This window comes from Jaculus jaculus, chromosome 3, assembly GCF_020740685.1.
Source record: "Jaculus jaculus isolate mJacJac1 chromosome 3, mJacJac1.mat.Y.cur, whole genome shotgun sequence".
In the NCBI taxonomy this organism is placed as follows: Eukaryota; Metazoa; Chordata; class Mammalia; order Rodentia; family Dipodidae; genus Jaculus; species Jaculus jaculus.
Genome location: NC_059104.1, coordinates 180568914 through 180589040, shown reverse-complemented (window position 1 = coordinate 180589040; position 20127 = coordinate 180568914). Strand labels below are relative to the sequence as shown.

At 38.5% G+C, this 20127-nt stretch overlaps 1 protein-coding gene and 1 non-coding gene across 5 annotated transcripts in view; one reads left to right on the top strand and one right to left on the bottom strand.

Annotated features, from left to right (window-relative positions):
• Positions 1-20127, bottom strand: part of Far1 (fatty acyl-CoA reductase 1) — a 65551-nt gene that overhangs the window by 12561 nt on the left and 32863 nt on the right. The window contains exons 4-9 of one of the 4 annotated variants that reach the window (XM_045145354.1): positions 10468-10647; positions 7625-7802; positions 6134-6178; positions 5815-5942; positions 4453-4520; positions 2642-2813 (exon numbers count right to left, since the gene is read on the bottom strand). In XM_045145354.1, the coding sequence (XP_045001289.1) occupies positions 2642-2813; positions 4453-4520; positions 5815-5942; positions 6134-6178; positions 7625-7802; positions 10468-10647 (771 nt within the window). Of the gene's footprint in view, positions 1-2167; positions 2340-2641; positions 2814-4452; positions 4521-5814; positions 5943-6133; positions 6179-7624; positions 7803-10467; positions 10648-20127 lie in introns of all 4 variants that reach the window. The other 3 variants (XM_045145355.1, XM_045145356.1, XM_045145357.1) reach the window with 3 other exon arrangements.
• Positions 18816-18922, top strand: LOC123459650. The gene has a single exon (XR_006636409.1). It is a non-coding gene; the product is annotated as a U6 spliceosomal RNA (small nuclear RNA).

Below are 20127 nucleotides of genomic sequence, written 5' to 3'. Positions count from 1 at the left end.
TACTTGAGAAGCTCCATCTGCAATATCACTCCTAAACATTAGATGACAAAACCTAGGCCTCCAGCTGATGCCAAAAGAATCTGTGGGAAAAAGAAGTGTACTGGCCAATAAGAAGAAATTTGAATTCTTTGGCCAAAAGGTTAACTGTAACAGACTTGAGTAATCCCTTTCACCTCACTTGTTCATTTACAAGCTCTTGACCATTCTGAGTATCCCTTTTTCTCCCATTTAGAAGGACTTGTGACTTCACATGCAACTAAAAGAAAAAGCCAAGCCAGGTATAGAAGCCAGGTGTGGGGCACATCTCAGCACTCAGGAAGCCAAAGCAGTAAGCAAACATAGCAAGTTCAAAGCCAGCCTGGACTACATGAGACCATTTTTCAAGGGGGGGGGGGCGGAGACAAAAGTGGCAATGTAGGGATTTCCTTAAGTAGACCAAAACAAAGTCACTCCACCTTACCCGCTCAAATGCCCCTCCCTCCATTCAAGCCTCCTGTCACAAAGACCTTTAATTCCCTTTAGGCCTTTAATTCACTGACTCACTGGGCTTTGAAGAAGTCTCTCAGGAAATAGGAACAAGGTAGTTTTTTTCCATACGTACTCAGCTAGGGAAGTGCAAATATATAGAGAGAAGCCATGTCACCCCGCCTGCCTTAGTAAAACTGAAATTCAGCATCTGATCCAGTCTCATCCCTAAGCAACAAGTTCCCTACTTCTTCCCTGGTTACCAATTTTCCCAAATAAACCTTATAATTTAAACTTTTCAAAAAAAAATACAAAAAAAGAAAAGAAAAAGTCTCTCAGGAACACTCCTGAGGGCATGAAGACACAGCACACCTGCCCCCTGGCTGACCCCAAGCCCCATCTAACTTCAGCATTATCTAGACCTATGACAGTCAGAAACAGAAAGCACCCCAGTTGGCTCTTCTGCAAACTCCTGACCCTTAGAGAAACAAACTGCAAATAACAATGAAAGGACTGTTGCAGTTTTAATCACTAAGCCAAATCCAGGACGACCTGCTATGCAGCCCGCTCGGTTCTCCGTCAGGCAGTGAACTCTGGCTATTCCTTCTATTCTCAGTTAGAGTGCCCTTGCTCCATGTAAGGTGCTGTGAAATGTTTAATCTATTTTATCTTTTGGAACCAGGTTCTTTTTTCTGCTGTAACTGGTAGGAATTTATTAATCTAGAGAAGACAAGCATTATCATTTGTTCATTTAAGAATGCTAACGATGGTAAAATGTAAACTGTTCTAGAAAAACGAGATATTTTCTGTGAAATTGTTCTAGTCAATACCTTTCATTTATACGAACAGGTAACATATAGGGTTAAAACATCCTGGACAAGTAAATTCACAGAAATTCCCTACAATTAACTCAGATTCTGATGTGCCTCAGCAAGCAAATGCCTCACTTGTATTTTCTGAGTAGTTGATGGAAGCTCTGGAGTGAGAACCTCCTTTGCCCAGAATTATTCAAATCCTGAACTCTCCAATCAGAGGTTCCATCCACTGTAATGCCAGTGTTGTTAAAATAAGCATCTTGCAATACATTTTACTATAACTGTGGTAAAGACAATAGGAGAACTATAAGCTGCAAGGTTTCAATGGAAAAGAAAATAGGAAAGAAAGGATATTACAACTATAAGAAAATAGCAAGTTTCCCATTTACCAACTTTTCTTTTTAAACTATGCCACTCCCAACCTAGAAAAATTAGTCAAAATCTGTAATTAGCATATTATAAGCTGAATAGGCAGCTAAGGTATTTCATGGAATTTTCAGAAGCACCCTGTATTTTTCAGATGAAACTGCACCATCCACTTTAAAGCAGAACATTTAAAGCAGAACTAAGTTCCCTGTAAAAACTTGCCCCTAGGTTCTTCAGGGAGAGGAAAAAGGCTCAGTTTCAGCTTATAATAACAATGACAACCGTGATGTAGGACATTTCCTATGATCACAAGATTTTGGAGAACCAATAACCCAATGAGATCTGCATGTATTCTCCCCATATATATCCAATTACGAAGAAATGCCCCAGCATCATGATTGTAATTGTGACTAGTCAGGTTAGTACTTCTAAAGGAAAAGCTCATGCTAGCGACGTTTGTCTCTCCAGCAAGCTTCCATCACCTTACCAATACACAGTGTATTTACTGCTATTCCTCTTACCACGGCTCCTGACCTGTCAACCTGAGTGCAAGATCGTACAATAATGCAGGCATGGTATGTTTGACACCCCTCCAATAATGAAGCATTAGGCTGTTGGTAGTTAACTTAACATAGGGGTGCCTGAATACTTGGTTAAAAGGATTCATCTTGAACGACTGATTTATATAATCTCCTGTAGGAAAAATAAGCGTTAAATCATTTTGAATAGTTATTCAGAAAATCACCTAAAGTTAGACCTAGAATTCAACATATGACAGTAATGTATCATCCAAACTTTACAACAAATTAGAGTGACTTACAACACTGCCTCTGCTTTCCTGACAATTTCTTAAATTCAAGAGTCTTCCCATTCACAAAAGGCCATTAAGCCTTATCATAAGCATAAACAGATACAGAGTTAATATGCATCTTAATGTTAAGCATGGGTTGTTTAACAGTCAGAGGAACAGATAAGACAGAGCTAGTCACCATTACCTTGGGCTTCTTCCAGTCATCCTGAGGTAGATATCATACAGGAATGCTGGGGCCTTATGGCTTACAGCAATCCAGTAATGATATACAAGGTGATTGGAGGTTAGATTTACATTGGGCCGTCTGAAGGCCTGTTCGAGAGGATTCCTCTTGAAAGTGGAAATTACATGGTATTCTGAGGAAGAAAAGTTGTGTAACAGCTTTGATAATAACCATGTAATGATGTTTTGAAAAAAAAAATCATGTTTTTACAATGCAAAATATTTTTACCAAAGATTCAGAATTCATTTAAAAAACAAGCTTTTCTACTCTCCATTGTAGCTAAGAGAATATGGGCATTGGACTGCTGGTTTCAGTTGGGTTTAAAACTGCCACTAATTTAATTAGATGAATGAATTTTTACTAAAATTCACTCTTAAAAAGCATTTTAATGTTTTACCTATATCAGTTTATGGAGTCACTTTCTATATTTTACCTCTCACGATAGCTTCTTTCTTTCTGTTCCTCTTTTCAGACTCTTATTACTATACTTACTTAACAAGAAAAAGGAAAACCGTCATCCTTTGTTTATGAATAAGTTGCTCATATTAACCACCACCTAACGAACTTAAAACAACCCAAAATTAACCTCTGCTATAATTTACTTAGATTATTCAATGTCAACATAAACAAATGTGGTATCTATGTTACTACTTCATGGAAATGTACTGAGATATTCACTAAAACATAGTATTGAATTTGATTTTTCATTAAACTATACAACAAAACCAAAGACTATAAAAAACTCACTCAGTTAAGGTGTTTAAATATTCTTGAAGGACTAATTATCAGAAAATCAACCTAGATGTTTTCCTTATATGCTCTGATGGTACAAAAGCCACAGGAAAACCTGAGGATAAGTATCATGAAAGATTTACTTTAAGGGAGCCAAGTGTGGTGGTACACGCCTGCAATGCCAGCACGTGGGAGGTTTAGGCAGAAGGATCCTAAGCTTCAGGCCAGCATGGTCTACATAGAAAGTTCCAAGCCAGCCTGACTTACATAGTGAGACACTGTGTCAGAAAACCAAGGTCTGAGGACGTAGCAAAGACGTAGAGTGCTTATATAGCATGCTCACGGCAGTGGAGGGTGGGGAAGAGAAGAAGCGTTCAATCCTCTGCACTTATTTACTTTAAAAACAATTGTTCTGAAGAATCGGCAAAACTTCAGTTAGAAATAAGATTGAAAACTAATGTCATAAATATATTTTACTTTAAATTTGACATCATCCAATAACTTAAGGGTTTTTTTTTTTTTAAGTTCTAACTATTTCTATGTTAGAACTAGTAACCCATACATAATACCTGTTGTGGATCTGTGATTTTTCAATAAATAGAGTAAGAGGTTAGCAGAATATATCCTGGCAAAATGTATCCCACTTCCTAAATCCTTGACTTACACTCTGGGACTGCCCACTACACCCACTCTTTAAGGTGGAAGTAATACTGCCTGTAGATTGGCAACATCAGGTCTGAAGATGCTTATGAGGTTGGAAAACAAAAGCCACAGGAAATCAGTGAGGGCTGCTGCAAATGGCAACCAAAGAACAGCCAGGGATGGTCGTGAGCTGGGTAAAAATATACATCAGGGTACTGTTACACTTGGGAAATACCAAGAATATATCACAAGCCATTGCTTCTAAAGTGGCAATTAAGACAAGAATAAATTGGTAATTTGATGGGCTTAATGCCTCATAAGTATACTAACATTAAAAACAGTGAAAATTTAAGGCCTTTAAAATATGTTCTAACATTCATAAACAGGTAAAATCATACCAACTTCACCCCAGTGGAAAGGATTCGTGCTGCCTGTTGTACAATTATACACCATGATGTTTCTTGGTCTGCAAAGATAAAAGACAAAATGATCACTCACACACACACAAACATCCTATCTAAATTCTGTATGAGCTTAAAATAGGAAGATGTGAGGATGAAGAGGAGTTACTGGTATTAATCCCTCAGTCCTGCTACTGCCATTGGAGCACACAGGTAGTATCACTGCCTACATACTGTGAAAAGTATCCTTTAAGGGGTTTTGTTTGGTGACTGTTAACAACTACCCTTCACCCTTCCTCCCTCCAAGCTATAAGTGAATAGACTAACTTTTTGTTTGCATACCTTTCTCCCTTATATTAGCAGGAGTCTTTTAAAAGTGAGGAAAACTGAGGCTGGAGAGATGACTCAGCAGTTAAGGCACTTGCTTGCAAAGCCTAACAACCAGTATCAACATAAAGCCAGTTTCACAAAATAGTGCGTACATCTGGAGTTTGTCTGCAGTGGCTAGAGGCCCTCATTCTCTCTTGCTCCTTGCAAATTAATAAAAATATGTATTTTTTTAAAGTGAGGAAAACTAACAATTCCAGCTTCCCATGTATCATTATTTTCAGAGACTAAAGTTGAAAAGAAAATTATAGGCTATATCCCTTTTTGCCAAAAACATATATATATATAGCAGCATATCCTTCCATTTTTATTAAAGAATATGTTCTTTAAATATTCATTTACGAGAGAGAGAGAAGAAAGGAGAGAAAGGACATGTCATGGCTTCCTGCTGCTACAAACTCCAGACACCCACATCACTTTGTGCATGTGGTTTTATGTGGGTACTGGGGAACTGAACCCAGGTCACTACCAGAAAAAGACTGTGACCACTGCGACATCTCACCAGTCCCTTTTTTAAGTATTTAGAATAATAACTTAAGCTCATTATTCCAGGTAAGCTAGATAGGATAAATTAAAAACCTGAAAATGTAGGTTTTGCTTATAAATGCTCATGGGTCATTTACAGGCCCTCTGCTGTGCCACACTGACATGTGTAAAGCATTCTCTGTGAATTTCAACTCAATAATGACCAGTTCATACCAAATTTTAGTTTGGCTTAAAAAAATCCTTCAAGGGTAGGGATCTTTTTCACAATTTTGAAATTTTAACAAAATTCCATAGTGCATGAGAATAAACATAAGTTATCATTCCTACTAGTAGTTTCACTTGCTATCACTTGGGGACTACCAGTCCTTACAGTAGCAGTGATATTGCCTATACACTTACATGGTAATATCAGGACTGAGGGACTGACATTAGCAGCTCCTTTTTTCCCTTCTTAGTTACTATATAGTTAATAAACAACACTGTCACCTCATATACCTATTAACTCCGGAATACCAGGCTGCTGCAAGACTCGTGTTGACAACTACATCCACAGGTACAAGATCTGCAAGGGCATTGTTGGAGGCACGCATTGTTCGAAGAATTCCTTTCCCTGCCTTTGTTGAAATTAAAAACAACACCTTAATATACATAAGCCAAAGTACATGTGTACATATATATATATATATATATATAGAGAGAGAGAGAGAGAGAGAGAGAGAGAGAGGAAGAGAGGGAGAGAGGGAGAGAGGGAGAGAAAAAGTGTCAGAAAACAGAAGAATGTATAGAAAAATAAAAGCTTCCTTACCGCAATGAAGAGACCACTTGGTCCATTAAAGTTGTCAATCCAGCCCTAAAGCCAATATTTGAAGAAAAAAAAAGAGGAACAGGTTAAAGTAATTATAAAACTAGAGATTTATTATTTGAAATCTATAATTCCAAAAATAAATTTTGTAGTTTTCTTCAATAAATTTAAAAAAAATCTAGGTTCTGTCAAGAATATGTTGGTTTGATTCAGGCGTCCCCCATAAACTTAGGTGTTCTGAATGCTAGATCCCCAGCTGATGAAAATTTGGGAATTAATGTCTCCTGGAGAGAGTGTATTGCTGGGGGCAGGCTTATGGGTGTTATAGCTAGTTTCCCCTTGCCAGTGTTTGGCACACTCTCCTGTTGCTATTGTCCACCTTATGTTGGCCAGGGGGTGATGTCCATCCTCTGCTCATGCCATTGTTTTCCCCTGCCACGGTGGAGCTTCCCCTCGAGCCTGAAAGCCAAAATAAACCTCTTTTTCCCAGAAGCTGCTCTTGGTTGGGTGATTTCTATCAGCAATGTGAACAGGACTACAACAGGCTCCTCGTCACAAATAGAAGTAGTCTTTCCCTGGGCCTGTAAATGACTAAGTCAAAGTATATTCCAAGGGATTATTATATTGCATTAGCTCTGCAAAGGGAAGTCTGTAGGAGTGCATGCCATCAGCAACTTTTGTATAAATCAAGCCTGCTGATGCCCAATTTTACTCTAGCTACTAATGCAGCACTTTGATAAGGAGAAAATGGTTAAGTACTCTTTAAATTTGGTTGAGCAAAACACAAAAGTACAATGACTAAAACAATAAAAGAGATACTATCATTTACGACTATGACACAAACCCAGCTATTTTCTAAATCAGTTTCCATTTTCTCTTATTCCAGGGGTTTACAAATGGCCTAACACCTTATTTCTTCTGAACAACAGTTTATCAAAGGATCTATGAAATTCTTCTCAGCTTTATGATCTATAAAGGGAGAGATTACATCTTGGAAACTTGTCTTTTAGGTAATGAAAACACATGAACTTATGGTCTTCTTTACTCAAAATAATGTGGAAGATTTTGATTTAACTTTCAATTAGGATTGAAAATTGCTGATCTACATTTCCATGCACCCAGAATCACACGAGCAATAAAGATACCAATAATAGTATCTCTTCATATGAGCAGTCATTGGCTTCGCCATGATAAGCCAAGTTCAACCAATAATACTTGCTCTTAAAACACACCAACTTATTTTAAGTTATAATTTAAAATGCTCAATGGCAGGGTCTACAGAGATGGCTTAGTGGTTAAGGCCTTACTCCCTGGGTTCAACTCCCCAGTACCCATGTAAAACTGGATTCACAAAGTGGCCACACACCTGCAGTTCACTGCAGTAGCTAGACTCTGGCATACCCATTCATTCATTTATTCTTTCTTTCTTTCTCTCTCCTTGCAAATAAATAAAATAAAATAATCCCAATTCTTAAAGATTTGTTAAGAACTTACTGGAAAAGGCTCTTTCCAACTGGCACCAACAATCGATGGCCTTACAATCGCCACATTTAGCTTCGCTCCTTCTTGTTGTACAACGTATTCTGCCAATGCTTTCGTGTATATGTACGTATTGGGCCTGTCTCCGATCAGTTTTGGTGTGATGTCATTTACCAGGCCGTCATCCATCCATCTGGTAAACAAAGAAATCACTTGCAAGATTTCCAGATTCTTGTTTAGAATGAAGGCAGCCTATCTGACCTCTACTCAAATGACCTGACAACAAACTTTTACTAAGGGAAAAATAAAGGTAGTTTCAATTCTAGGGTCTTTTTTAAAAAAGAAACATATCACTTAGTATTAATGTAGTTCCAATATATTTGATAGGGATGTTACCCCAAAGCAAACCTTATTATCTCCTATCACATAGCATGTAAACTGTATTTCCTTCCCACTGTCCAAATGAATCCCATGGTGTATCTGACATCAAACTGTTCAGATTAGAAATTATATATCTGTATATAATCACCTAACAAAGTAGTATGTTTATTATAAATATTTGCTATTCACACATTTACAATTAATACAAAAGGTCTAACAACCTATACATCTAAAGGAAACCACTATAATTATATATTCTCACAAATGACATTAACAAATACTAATGAAAAATTGTAAAAAAAAATATTGAAACATGCTATGAATATTCAATAAATAATCTATAATGAAGTCACAAAATCCTTTCAATGCTCAGTTTCCAGAGAAGCCGTCTATTGTGACCATCTGTAAAAGAAACATGGCAAACTACATGATGCCTATGGTGGCACAAACTTCTGATTCAGATATGTTCTGTACTTGTTTCCAGATACTTTTTCTTTTTAGTCTGTGCAAAGCATACAAGTAAACTCTGGATTGTGAAAAGTAAGGGAGCATAAAGGACTTTTGTATACAGAAGTATTTGGGTATGTGGGAAAACAAACATTCAAGGGAAGGGAAGTTGCTATCTAATAGCAAAGTTCTTATGAGAGAGGTGAGTTTTGAAAGGAAGGTTGAAAGGTAAGAAAACAAACCAAACCACCAACCCTGATGAAACTGAGGTGAGATTTTAGCTATTAGCCTTATCACTACTTGACTGAGCAAATCCATGAGTTACACTAACATTATCAGTTAGCTAGATCTCTGTGTACTCAAGAGAAAGAGGACATAAAAGAAGTGGGCCAGGGGCTGGAGGGATGGCTTAGCAGTTAAGCTGTTTGCCTGCAAAGCCAAAGGACCCCAATTCAATTCTCTAGGACCCACATAAGCCAGATGCACAAGGGGGCACATGCATCTGGAGTTCGTTTGCAGTGGCTGGAGGCCCTGGCATACCCATTCTCTCTCTCGAATAAATAAATGAGTAAGTAAATAATAATAATACAGAAGTGGGTCATAAGCTCTTCCTGTTTCCTTAGATGTCTGCATCTATTGCTAATAGGAGAACACTAATAAGCTTCATTAACTTCACATTCACTTTTTCCCAGAATCATAAACACTTCTAACCACAGACCCGTGAAGAAAATGAAGTAAATATGGGATCACCTGAGATACTGGGTCATGAAGTAGAAGTAGAGAATAGCCATAAAAATATCTCAATAGCCTCTCCAAGTTACTAATTCTCTTGCAATCTGTTTACTCAAACACTTAACAGAAATGCCCTTAAAAAAGGACATGCAGGGCTGGAGCATGGCTTAGCAGTTAAGGCGTTTGCCTGCAAAGCCAAAAGACCCAGGTTCCATTCTCCAGGACCTATGTAAGCCAGATGCACAGGGTGGCACACTGGAGTTCATATGGAGTGGCTGGAGGCTCCAACGTGCCCATTCTCTCTATCTGCCTCTTGGTTTCTCAAATAAATAATTGTTTGTTTGTTTGTTTGTTTGTTTTGTTCTGAAGTAGGGTCTCACTCTAGCCCAGGCTGACCTGGAATTCACTATGGAGTCTCAGAGTGGCCTTGAACTCACAGTGATCCTCCTACCTCTGCCTCCCAAGTGCTGGGATTAAAGGCATCCACCACCATGCCTGGGTCAATATAATTCTTTTTTAAAGAAAGGAAGTGTATGCCTACTTTAGGAGAAAGCAGAAGGTTGTTAGCAGCCAAAAGTGAAGTAATGTCCAGGGAGAAAGACACTAAAGGGACACAAAAATTAACAGAGGAAAAATCCATACAAGAATTTTATGAAGATTAACAAATATGTGGAGATAAAATGAATATTAAAATGTTTCTATAACTGTAGTCTACAGGACAGAGACTTTCTTCTTCTGGTTTTTGTCTGATCCTGCTTCTCACATGATTAGGAACGTACAAGTGACGAGAGAAGATGAGGCGATGGTGCGTGCGCATGTTTCATGTCGCCTCCATCCTGACATACAAATGCTCAGGTGTGTTAACTGCTTGTAGGATCCCTGTCCTTAGACAAGATGATAAACAAAATACTAGGAGTATAAAATGAAGGAACTGTAACTCCTCTTATTCCATAATAATTAAAGGCATCTCTATAGATACAGTTTATTGCAGACAAGGGGAGGAGGAAATAAAAATTAGAACCTTGTCATCACACAATCATTAGTCTCCACCGAGGGTAGAATTGTGTATCTGCAAAACAAGGCTCCTGAAATCGTGGATGAGCTGTTCAGAGGCATTCATCAGGTCATTACACCAACTTCACCATCACTCAAGACACAAATCTGTACATTAAGCTAGTGGATATGCAATAATATGTTGAATACATAAAAAGGTATCAATATATGTGTGTGCACATACAGGACAGAGGGGGACAGAGCTTTGAAGTGACACTAATGCTGTAACTCGGAAGCAAACATACTCTAAGGAATCAATCAGTTTCTTGGGATCCACAGGGGGTGAGTAGATGACCTCGTCAATGTGCTTTCTGTTACAGTGGGCATACGCTGTGGACACGTGCATGAACACGTCCAGATTCTTCATTTGCTGTGCGAGGAGAATAAGCTGGCGCGTTGCGATCACATTTAACTGAACAGCATCTCTGAAAGAAAAAATGAAGGTGACTGTGAACCTGTTTCACAAAGCCTCATTTTTACTAACAGAAATATATTCTGGGGGCTGGAGAGATGGCTCAATGGTTAAGTTGCTTTGACCCATGTTGACTCTCCAGGTCCCACGTAAGTCAGACACACAAAGTGACACAAGTGCACATTGCCACAAGATGGTACATGCATCTGGAGTTGGACTGCAGTAGCTGGAGGCCGTGATGTGCCAATCCTCTTCCTCTCCTTATCCCTCTCTCTCTCTTGTGTTAAAAAAAAAAAGAAAAGCCAATCTGTTGGGATTTTCTTAAAAAAAAAACATATATGTGTGTATGTATATGTGTGTGTGTATGTATGTATATATATATTATATATATATATACACACACATATATATGTATGTATGTATATATATATATTTTATTATTTATAATTTGCTATTTTAATTCAGTATGCATATTTATTCTGATTACAAAATCTCACTTAGAGTATAAACAAGAAAAGTACAAATTTGAAAATCTTAATTATCCAATGAATACACTGAAATACTTTCTGTCTTTGGTTTCTTTGTGGACATTCTGGACGTCTTTTCCATCTGAATTTTTTTCAAGTATAATCTGTCATGATATGCACATGTGAAAGGAGGAAAAATTAGCATAATTAAGGAACTTTAAAATAAGGTAAGCTAAGCATGGTGGTGCACACCTGTAACCCCAGCACTGGGGAGCCGAGGACTGCAGTGTGCTGGAGGCTGAGCTGCGTGGTTCGTTCAAGGCCAGTTTAGGCTACACAGCACAACTCTGGCTCTAAATAAACCAAACAACCCACCAGCTAAAAAGTCACCAATAGGAGGGAAAGAGTCAAAGAAAACTCAGACACATTCACGCATATTACATCCTCGAAAGTGTACTTTCTTTCTCCTCTGTGTGGCAATTCTAATACAAACACCTTTTAAATACTACCTTAAATTTAAAAGGGCTATAACAATAATTTTGTTTGTTAAAACAGAAATATGCAAGACCCTAAATGATCTATATATTTGCTTCTTGCTATTTATGTGAAGGAAATTCTATAAAAACAATGACAGACCTAATAATAAAAGCCTAGAAAAGCCTAAATATGTACTGTGAGTGAAACAGTTCAATAAAGAGGATTACTGTTAGCAAGGAAATAAGTCATTACAGTAATTCCACAAAGCTTGGACAACCTGCATTAGTAACATTAAAATGTGCATCCATGATGATGTGAAGCAGGGTTCTGGCCAAGTCTGAGTATCAGGAGTGTTGGTCTTGACCGTGCCAGCTACAGTACAATCCATAAGCAGACATCCATTTCCTTGCTCATGAATGACAACAGTACTGGAATCTCTCTACTAAGTTTATGTGGCTTTAAATAACATTTAAGCATTTAGTATTTGCTCAGTAAAGTATTTCTTTGCAGGCAGTCAATGAATACTTAGGTAAAGAAATAGTAGGCATGCTTTGGCTGCAAGGTCAATGTGAAATCTTGCTGAAGCTGAGCTGAAAACCTCCTCCCTGTAGTCCAGCTGAAAAAAAGCTGGAAAAAGCTATGCTAGGTACAGCTCCATTGGACAGAGAAGTCATCTTGCTCATAAACAACAGTGGACACTGCAAGCCTTAAGTTGGACTAGCCAGGCCAGATGAGCCAACAGATGCAATAGTGGCATATCTGCTATGGGGAAACCAACTGCTGATTGGACTGGAGGCCCACTCCATGGGAGGGAATACATGCCTGATACAGAAAACCTAAGACAGGGGAGGTCATGAGCTCTAGGGGAGTAATGCCTGCTGTTGTCTGCCTAAATGCATATATCATGTTAACCAAACTGCCCAGTAAGCACTTTTCTTAATATTCATACCCATATATTTATTAATGCTACTCTCACTTTTGGCTAGAGTAGCTTTTCTTTTCAAATGGTGGTGACCTCTGGGATGACTCAGAAGGTACCATAGTGCTGAGAAGAAGTGACAGAGGAGTGCTCAGTACTGAAACATCTCTATCACACCCTCCAAAGCTTAGGGTTCACTGCAGAAGAGGTAGCAGGAAGAGCCAAAGGTTAGGACTCTTTACAATGCACTCTTCCAGACACAAGATGGCCTGGATATCCCATGACCTCACAGTGCCTGGCACTACCTACACAAGACCAGTAGAATAGGAGGAAATGATGATGACATCAAAATAAGACAAGACAGACTGGGGAGGGGGAATATGATGGAGTAGAGTTGTAAGGGGGAAAGTGAGAGGGGGTGGGAATTATCATGGTTTATTGTCTATAATTATGGAAAATTGTTAATAATAAAAAAATGGTAGGTAGATTTTATTTTCTATTCAACTTGGTTATCATTTATTTATCTATAGTTTTGAGGTAAGGTCTCACTCTAGCTCAGAAAACCTGGAACTTACTTTGTAGCCCCAGGCTACCTTAAACTCATGGCAATCCTCCTACCTTAGCCTCTCAATTTGTGGAATTAAAAGACATATGCTACCATGCCCAACCTGTTTATAGCATTTTTTAAAAGGTCCATTAAAAGATCTATTGCACAACATAATGACTACAGCTAGTATCAATTGGCTTTGTGTTCTCAATAAAAGAGTAAGTTATTTGATAACATGCACATATTCAATATCTCAATTTAACCACTTCAAATATATATATATATATATATATATATATATATATATATATATATATATATATATATATATATTTCAAAGCATCATATTGTACACAGTAAACATATACAACTTTTGTCCACTGAAAAATAACTGTAGGAGCTGGGGAAATGGATCAGTAGTTAAAGGAACTTCCTGGCAAAGCCTGACAGTCCAAGTTCGATTCTCCTATACTAACAGAAGCCAGATGTACAAAGTGACACATCTGTAGTGTGCATCTGGAGTTCATCTACAGCAGCAAGAGACCCTGGTGTGCTCACAGTTAGTCTGCCTGTCTCTATCTCTCTGTCTCTCTCATGAATAAATAATAAATTAATTAATTAAAAAAATTTTAAAAATTAACTAAAAATATTTTTAAAATAATAAATAGAAGGGGGAAATGCCAAAATACTCAACTAGTTAAAAAGCTGTCAGAGTACTACCCTCTTGTTAAGTCTACAAATTACAACTGAGCCACAAGAAACTGGGACAGAGTACAAGAAACCATATAAATGACCCCATTCACCTAAATCTTCAGAGGAAAAAGTTACTGTAGCTCATTTTCAAACTAAAGAAGTAAAATTTTCCTAGGTACTTTGTCTCAAGCTAAAATTATGTAAATTATCATATATCAACATGACAAAATACCTTATAACCATTAAAATTATAACCATGTGAAAATTAGAAATATGTAAAGTATTTCTAAATTTGAGAAGTATAATTAAATAAATCTTCTACACAGATCAGAAAGATTTTTTGTTTGTTTGTTTGTTTCTGGGCCTTGTAACGACAGGGTCTCATGGATTTCCAAGTGGGCATCAAATGTGTTATGCATACTAGGATGACCTCAAAATCCTGATCCTCCTGCCTCTACCTCCTGAATGCTAGAATTACAGCATGTATCACTAAAATCATCAGGAAATTTTAAGTTAAAAAACAAAATAGGGCTGGCAAGATGGCTCAGCATTAAGGAATTTGCCTGTAATGCCTAACAATCAGGGTTTGATTCCCCAGTACCCACATAAAGCAAGATACATAAAGTGGTACATGCATCTGGAGTGCATTTGCAGTGGCTAAAGGCTCTGTCGCACCCATTCTTTCTCTCTCTTCCTGGGAATAAATCAGTAAAATACTTGTAAAAGTAACTTTTAAAAAATGTTAATACTTTTGAGCACCTTCCAGATACTCACATTGTCAATGTTTAGGGGGGGAAAAACTCAACTATTCTTTTTAAAAGGCCAGAATATGTCACAGACAGAAAAAAATCTAGTCCTCTGGACTGTATGGTTCACTTGACTCTGATGTTTATCTTGTTTGAAACACAATGTAGACAGGGAGGATACTGTTTGGAAAGAATATTTTGTTACAAGTTCCTGAGGACAGGACAAGAAGTTCTGGGTCATCAGAAGTAAGAAGTAACACACTCAAAAGAGGAAAAGCCAAAACAAAACAATAAACAAGGATTCTTGTACCCTATAATTTTTTCTTTTAATGGTACCTGAATTCTATAGAAAAAAACTTCATGAAAATGGGGAGGGGGTCTTATAGGCACAAGGTATTTCTTCCTTCCTTTCCCAGTTAAGGGGATAATCAATCTGTTCAAATGGAAATGCAGCAAAAAAGCCATTACACAGGGGATACTAGCATCTACAAGGCGTAAGGAATGTGATATTTTCTTTCTCACTTGAAAAACAACTGGGATGAGGAAAGCACTGTTCTAGGGAAGCACACAAGGAATACTTTGTTACACCTTCCTGAGCACGGTGACAAAGGTTTCTGGGTCATTGTAAAAAGGAAAAGCTTGAGAGGCACTCCTGTGCCTGGTTCTTTCTATCCCACTTGTACCGGAGAGCCCAAGCCTGCAGACACATAATTAACTGTGTACACGCCATGCCAGTTACCTTCCTTTTTTTTTTTTTTCTTTTTAATCCCAGTCTAGTTTCTACTTCAAACTTCAGGCTCTTCAAACTTTAGAACAGGGGGGAAGGGGGGGAGGAACAAAATAAAGTTTCCCAGTTTGGGTTATATGGCGTCAGTGCATTTCAAGGTTGGCTTGAAGAGGGTGGAAACAAACATGACGTTTTTACTGTGGCACTTGTCTCACTAATGCAGACGCAGAACCCCTTCATAAAGAAGAGATGAACACAGAAAGAGAAAACAGAGCTCAATCGCAATAGGCCTTCTTGTCCACCTGTCTTATACAGATAAGATACCTGGTGTTCTTCAAAATCTATGGGATACATCTGAAGAATACACCACAGTGCAAACTCAGAGCTGAGTATACACTTGGGGAGAGATGACTTAACAGTTAGGGTGCTTGCTTGTGAAGCCTAAAGGACCCAGGTTCAATTTCCCAGTACCCACCTAAGCCAGATGCACAAGGTGATACATGCATCTGGAGTTTGTTTGCAGTGGCTAGAGGCCCTGGCATGCCCATTCTCTCCCTCCCTCCTTCCCTCTCTCTCTCTCCTTCTCTCTCTTTCTAATAAATAAATAAATAAAATACCTTTTTAAAAATGCAAACCCACAAAAACAACACAAAAGCCCAAGCCTCATTCTTACACACTTTGAATGTTTGAAATGAGACTGAGAAATAATAGTTTAAATTCTGCAGGCCTTAACAAAAGTCTCTATTCAACTCTTGATATCCCTCACAAAATTCTGCATAGCTGAAAGCCTATCACTATTGCAATATCACTATTGCTGGACAGATGGTTTAGCAGTTAAGGTGTATGCCTAAAGACCCAGGTTCGATTCTCCAGGTCCCACATAAAGACAGATGCATATGGTAGCGCATGAGTCTGGAGTTCTTTGCAGTGGCTGGAGGCCCTGAAGTGCCCATTCTCACACACACTCTTTCTCCCTCTCTCTGTCTCATATAAATAAATAAATGAGAAAAATAAAATATTTTTTAATAGCTGGCCAGGGTGGCGCAAGCCTTTAATCCCAACACTTGGTAGGATCACTGTGAGTTCAAGGCCACCTTGAGACTACACAGAGAATTCCAGGTCAGCCTGGGCTAGACTGAGACCCTACCTTGGAAAAACAATAAATAAATAAATAAATACATACATAAATAAATAAATTGGGGGAACTAGAGAGATGGCTTAGCGGTTAAGGCAAATGCCTGTTAAGCCTAAGGACCCCAGTTCAATTCTCCAGGACCAATGTAAGCCAGATGCATACAATGGCACATGTGTCTGGAGTTTGTTTGCAATGGCTAGAAACCCTGGTGTGCCCATTCTCTCTCCCTCTCTCTCTGACTATAATAAATAAATGAAAATAAAATCTTAAAAAAAAACTGGATGGCTGGATAGCTTAGCAGTTAAGGTGATTGTCTACAAAATCTAAAGAACCAGGTTAGATATCCCAGTACCCATGTAAAGACAGATGCACAAGGTAGTGCGTGTGTCTGGAGTTCATTTGTAGTGGCTAGAGGTCCTGCCTGGCATGCTTTCTCTCTCTCTCTCTCTCTCTCTCTCTCTCTCTCACCCCTCTCTCAAATAAATAAAAAAAATTAAAAATAAATAAAACAATGACAGCTGTTTAGTGGTCAAAAAAATTAGGGTAGAAGACACAGGCATCTATGACTTTACAAACACATTTTGAAAGCTGGCTAAATGTGCAATGCAACACCCAGCAGCAACTCACAGCACACCCACTGGTTTTGCTGGAAATGAGGATTCTAGGGATAACTCTGTAACTATGGGGTCAAGTACAGTCAAGAAATCTGCAGTCTGAAACACATTTTCTAGTAGTTCTTTTTAACACTTTGAGAAGTTAGCAAGACTATAAACAACCAGAGACAGAACAATCGATTGGCAACACACAGTACCAACATAAGGACCAGGACTAAGCCTATCAGAGGCTCTTCCAGGTAAGTCTTATAATTCATAATATATTCTAAAATGTGAGAAACAGTGCCCTTATACTCAACTGTTTCTTAACCTTTTCTCATCCTAAATGTCCACCTACTTCCAGACTCACACTTATCTGATCTCCTAGAACTGGTTCACTCCTCTCCTGGGAAGAATACTTTTATCCTCAGGGTCTCCAGTCCCTTGGTGTTTCTGTAAACTGTACTGGCCCTTTCCTAACTGACACTAAACACTAGGACCAACTCGACTTCATTAGCTCTCTCATCCCTATAACATCTGACCCTATGACCAACTACTTGAGTAACATTGCCTAGTATCTTTCCTATTACCACCTTTTGTGTTTCTTTCCAACTCCCAATTTTGCTCTCAATTATTTTCCTGTTTCAAGATTTAGAAACCATGTTAAATGAGTTCTACCTCCTCTCAATGTTCATAGTGCTGAACAGGTGTTCTCTAGTACCTCCTTGTAATGTTTCAAATCACTTTAGCAAAAGGACATCCTAACTACTAGATCACAGAGGCTTGTGAAAAGGATCTGTGTACAAACTTATCTTGGTTTCTATCCAAGGAACTGGGCACAATGTGGGAAGGAAAGCTTTGGTCTCCCCTAACAGCCACACAGTATTTCACCTGTTGGCTTCACAGGAAGAATTAAGAGAATAAAGAAAGCAACACTATAGACTCAGATACTGTGTGGTGGGGAGGCAAACTGACACTTCATTCAAATTTCACAAAGGAAAGAAAAAACCTTTTGAGCTGGGCGTGGTAGCACACACCTTTAATCCCAGCACTTGGGAGACAGAGGTAGAAGGATCACTGTGAGTTCGAGGCCACCCTGAGACTACAAAATCCAGGTCAGCCTGGACTCGAGTCAAACCCTAGCTCGAAAAACAAAACAAAACAAACAAGCCTTTTGAGAAATACCTCCATTTTATAAATAAAGAAACTCCGATTTAAGGAGGGTAATAACTTGTCTAACCACATCAGCTAGTAACAATGAAGTCATTATATAATTCCAAAACTTCTTCCTTTCTGACTCTAGCTCTGCCTCAGCCTTCTTACATGTGAATGGATTGGTCTATGATATTAGACTGGGTAAGTTAGTGCACAGTGAAATCATAAGCAAATATTTTCAAAACTGTAAAGCAGTACACCAAAGCTGTAAGGAACTAATGTAAACCTTCACCTGGAGCAGAAGCAAAAAATAAAATAAAATGAAATAAAATAAAATAAAAAGGTGTGATGCCCTGGCATTGAACTCTCATATAATATGTTTATTAAGGTTTATACTACTATATTTTGATAAATATGGTAGACAATGCCAAAGCCCATTGTAATCATAGCTTATTTTCTCCAACATTTCAAAAAGAAGGGCTTTACAAATAGTTTTGAAAGCTAAAAAAGAATGCCACACCATTTTAATGGCATAAGACTATAAAATTAAGCTGGGTGCGGTGGCGCATGCTTTTAATCCCAGCACTTGGGAGGCAGAGGTAGGAGGATCACTGTGGGTTTGAGGCCAGCCTGACTACATAGTGAATTCCAGGTCAGCCTGGGCTAGTGCAAGACCCTACCTCGAAAACCACCAAAGAAAAAAGAGAGAGAGAGAGAGAATAGTGCTAGCTTCAGCAACACATATACTAAAATTAGAACGATACACAGAAGATTAGCATGGCCCCTGCGCAAGGATGACATGCAAATTCATGAAGCATTCTATATTTTTAATGAGGAGGGAGAAAAAGAGATTAACATTGTAAAAAACTTTATTTCTGGATATACCATCAGAAAAGATGCTATGAATTAAGCATCATTATTTGAAATGTATATTCATTGGATTTTTTTAAATGTTATGAATACTAAGAATGTTATTTCTTTGTTTTTGGCTTGGGGCTTTTGAGGTAGTGTCCCACTCTAGCCCAGGTTGACCTGGAATTCACTACGTAGTCTCAGGGTGGCCTCGAAATCAAGGCAATCCTCCTACCTCTGCCTCCCATGTGCTGGGATTAAAGGTGTACACCACCAATCCAGCCAAATTCCTTTTTTTTAAAATTTTTGTTTACTTTTTATTTATTTATTTGAGAGTGATAGAAAGAGAGAGAGAGGGAGAGGAAGAGAGAGGGAGAATGAGCACGCCAGGGCCTCTAGTAAACGAACTTCACACGTGTGTGGACCCCTTGTGCATCTGGCTAACTTGGGTCCTGGGGAATCGAGCCTCGAACCAGGGTCCTTAGGCTTCACAGGCAAGCGCTTAACCACTAAGTCATCTCTCCAGCCCCAAATTACTTTTCTTTATGTTATTTATTCATTTATTTGAGAGAGAGAGAGAAGCATATAGAGAGAACTAGAAAGTAGGCATGCTAGGGCCTCTAGCCACTACAAAGGAACTCTAGATGCGTATGCCACCATGTGCATCTGGCTTTACATGGATACGAGGCAATCAAACCTGGGTCCTTAGGCTTTGGAGATAAGTGCCTTAACCACTGAGCCATCTTACCAGCCCTCAAATTACTTTTTAAACTGTATTTCCAATGTACTTTGCTCCTTAGCAATTCTACCAAAGTAGTGTTTTTAAAAATATAAGCAAGTTGTGACTAATATATGAATCACTTTATATTTTAGTGTGCAAGCTGCTAGGGTACAAGGTTTTGAAAAAACTGTATGAGGGAAACAAATGCCATCAGCTATTGAGTAACTTCCCTTTCTTGCCTCTTCTCTATTTCTTTCCTGCCCATTTTCTTTTATTCTCTCTCTTTTTCTTTTCTAATGTGTCTGAGGTAGGTTCTGACTTAGCCCAGGCTGATCTGGAGCTCACTCTGTCGTCCCAGGCTGGCCTCAAACTCATGGCGAGCCTCCTGCTGCTACTCTGACCTCTGCTGCCTGCCTAATGGCGTTAAAGGCGTGAACCACCACACCGCACTAGACGTTTGC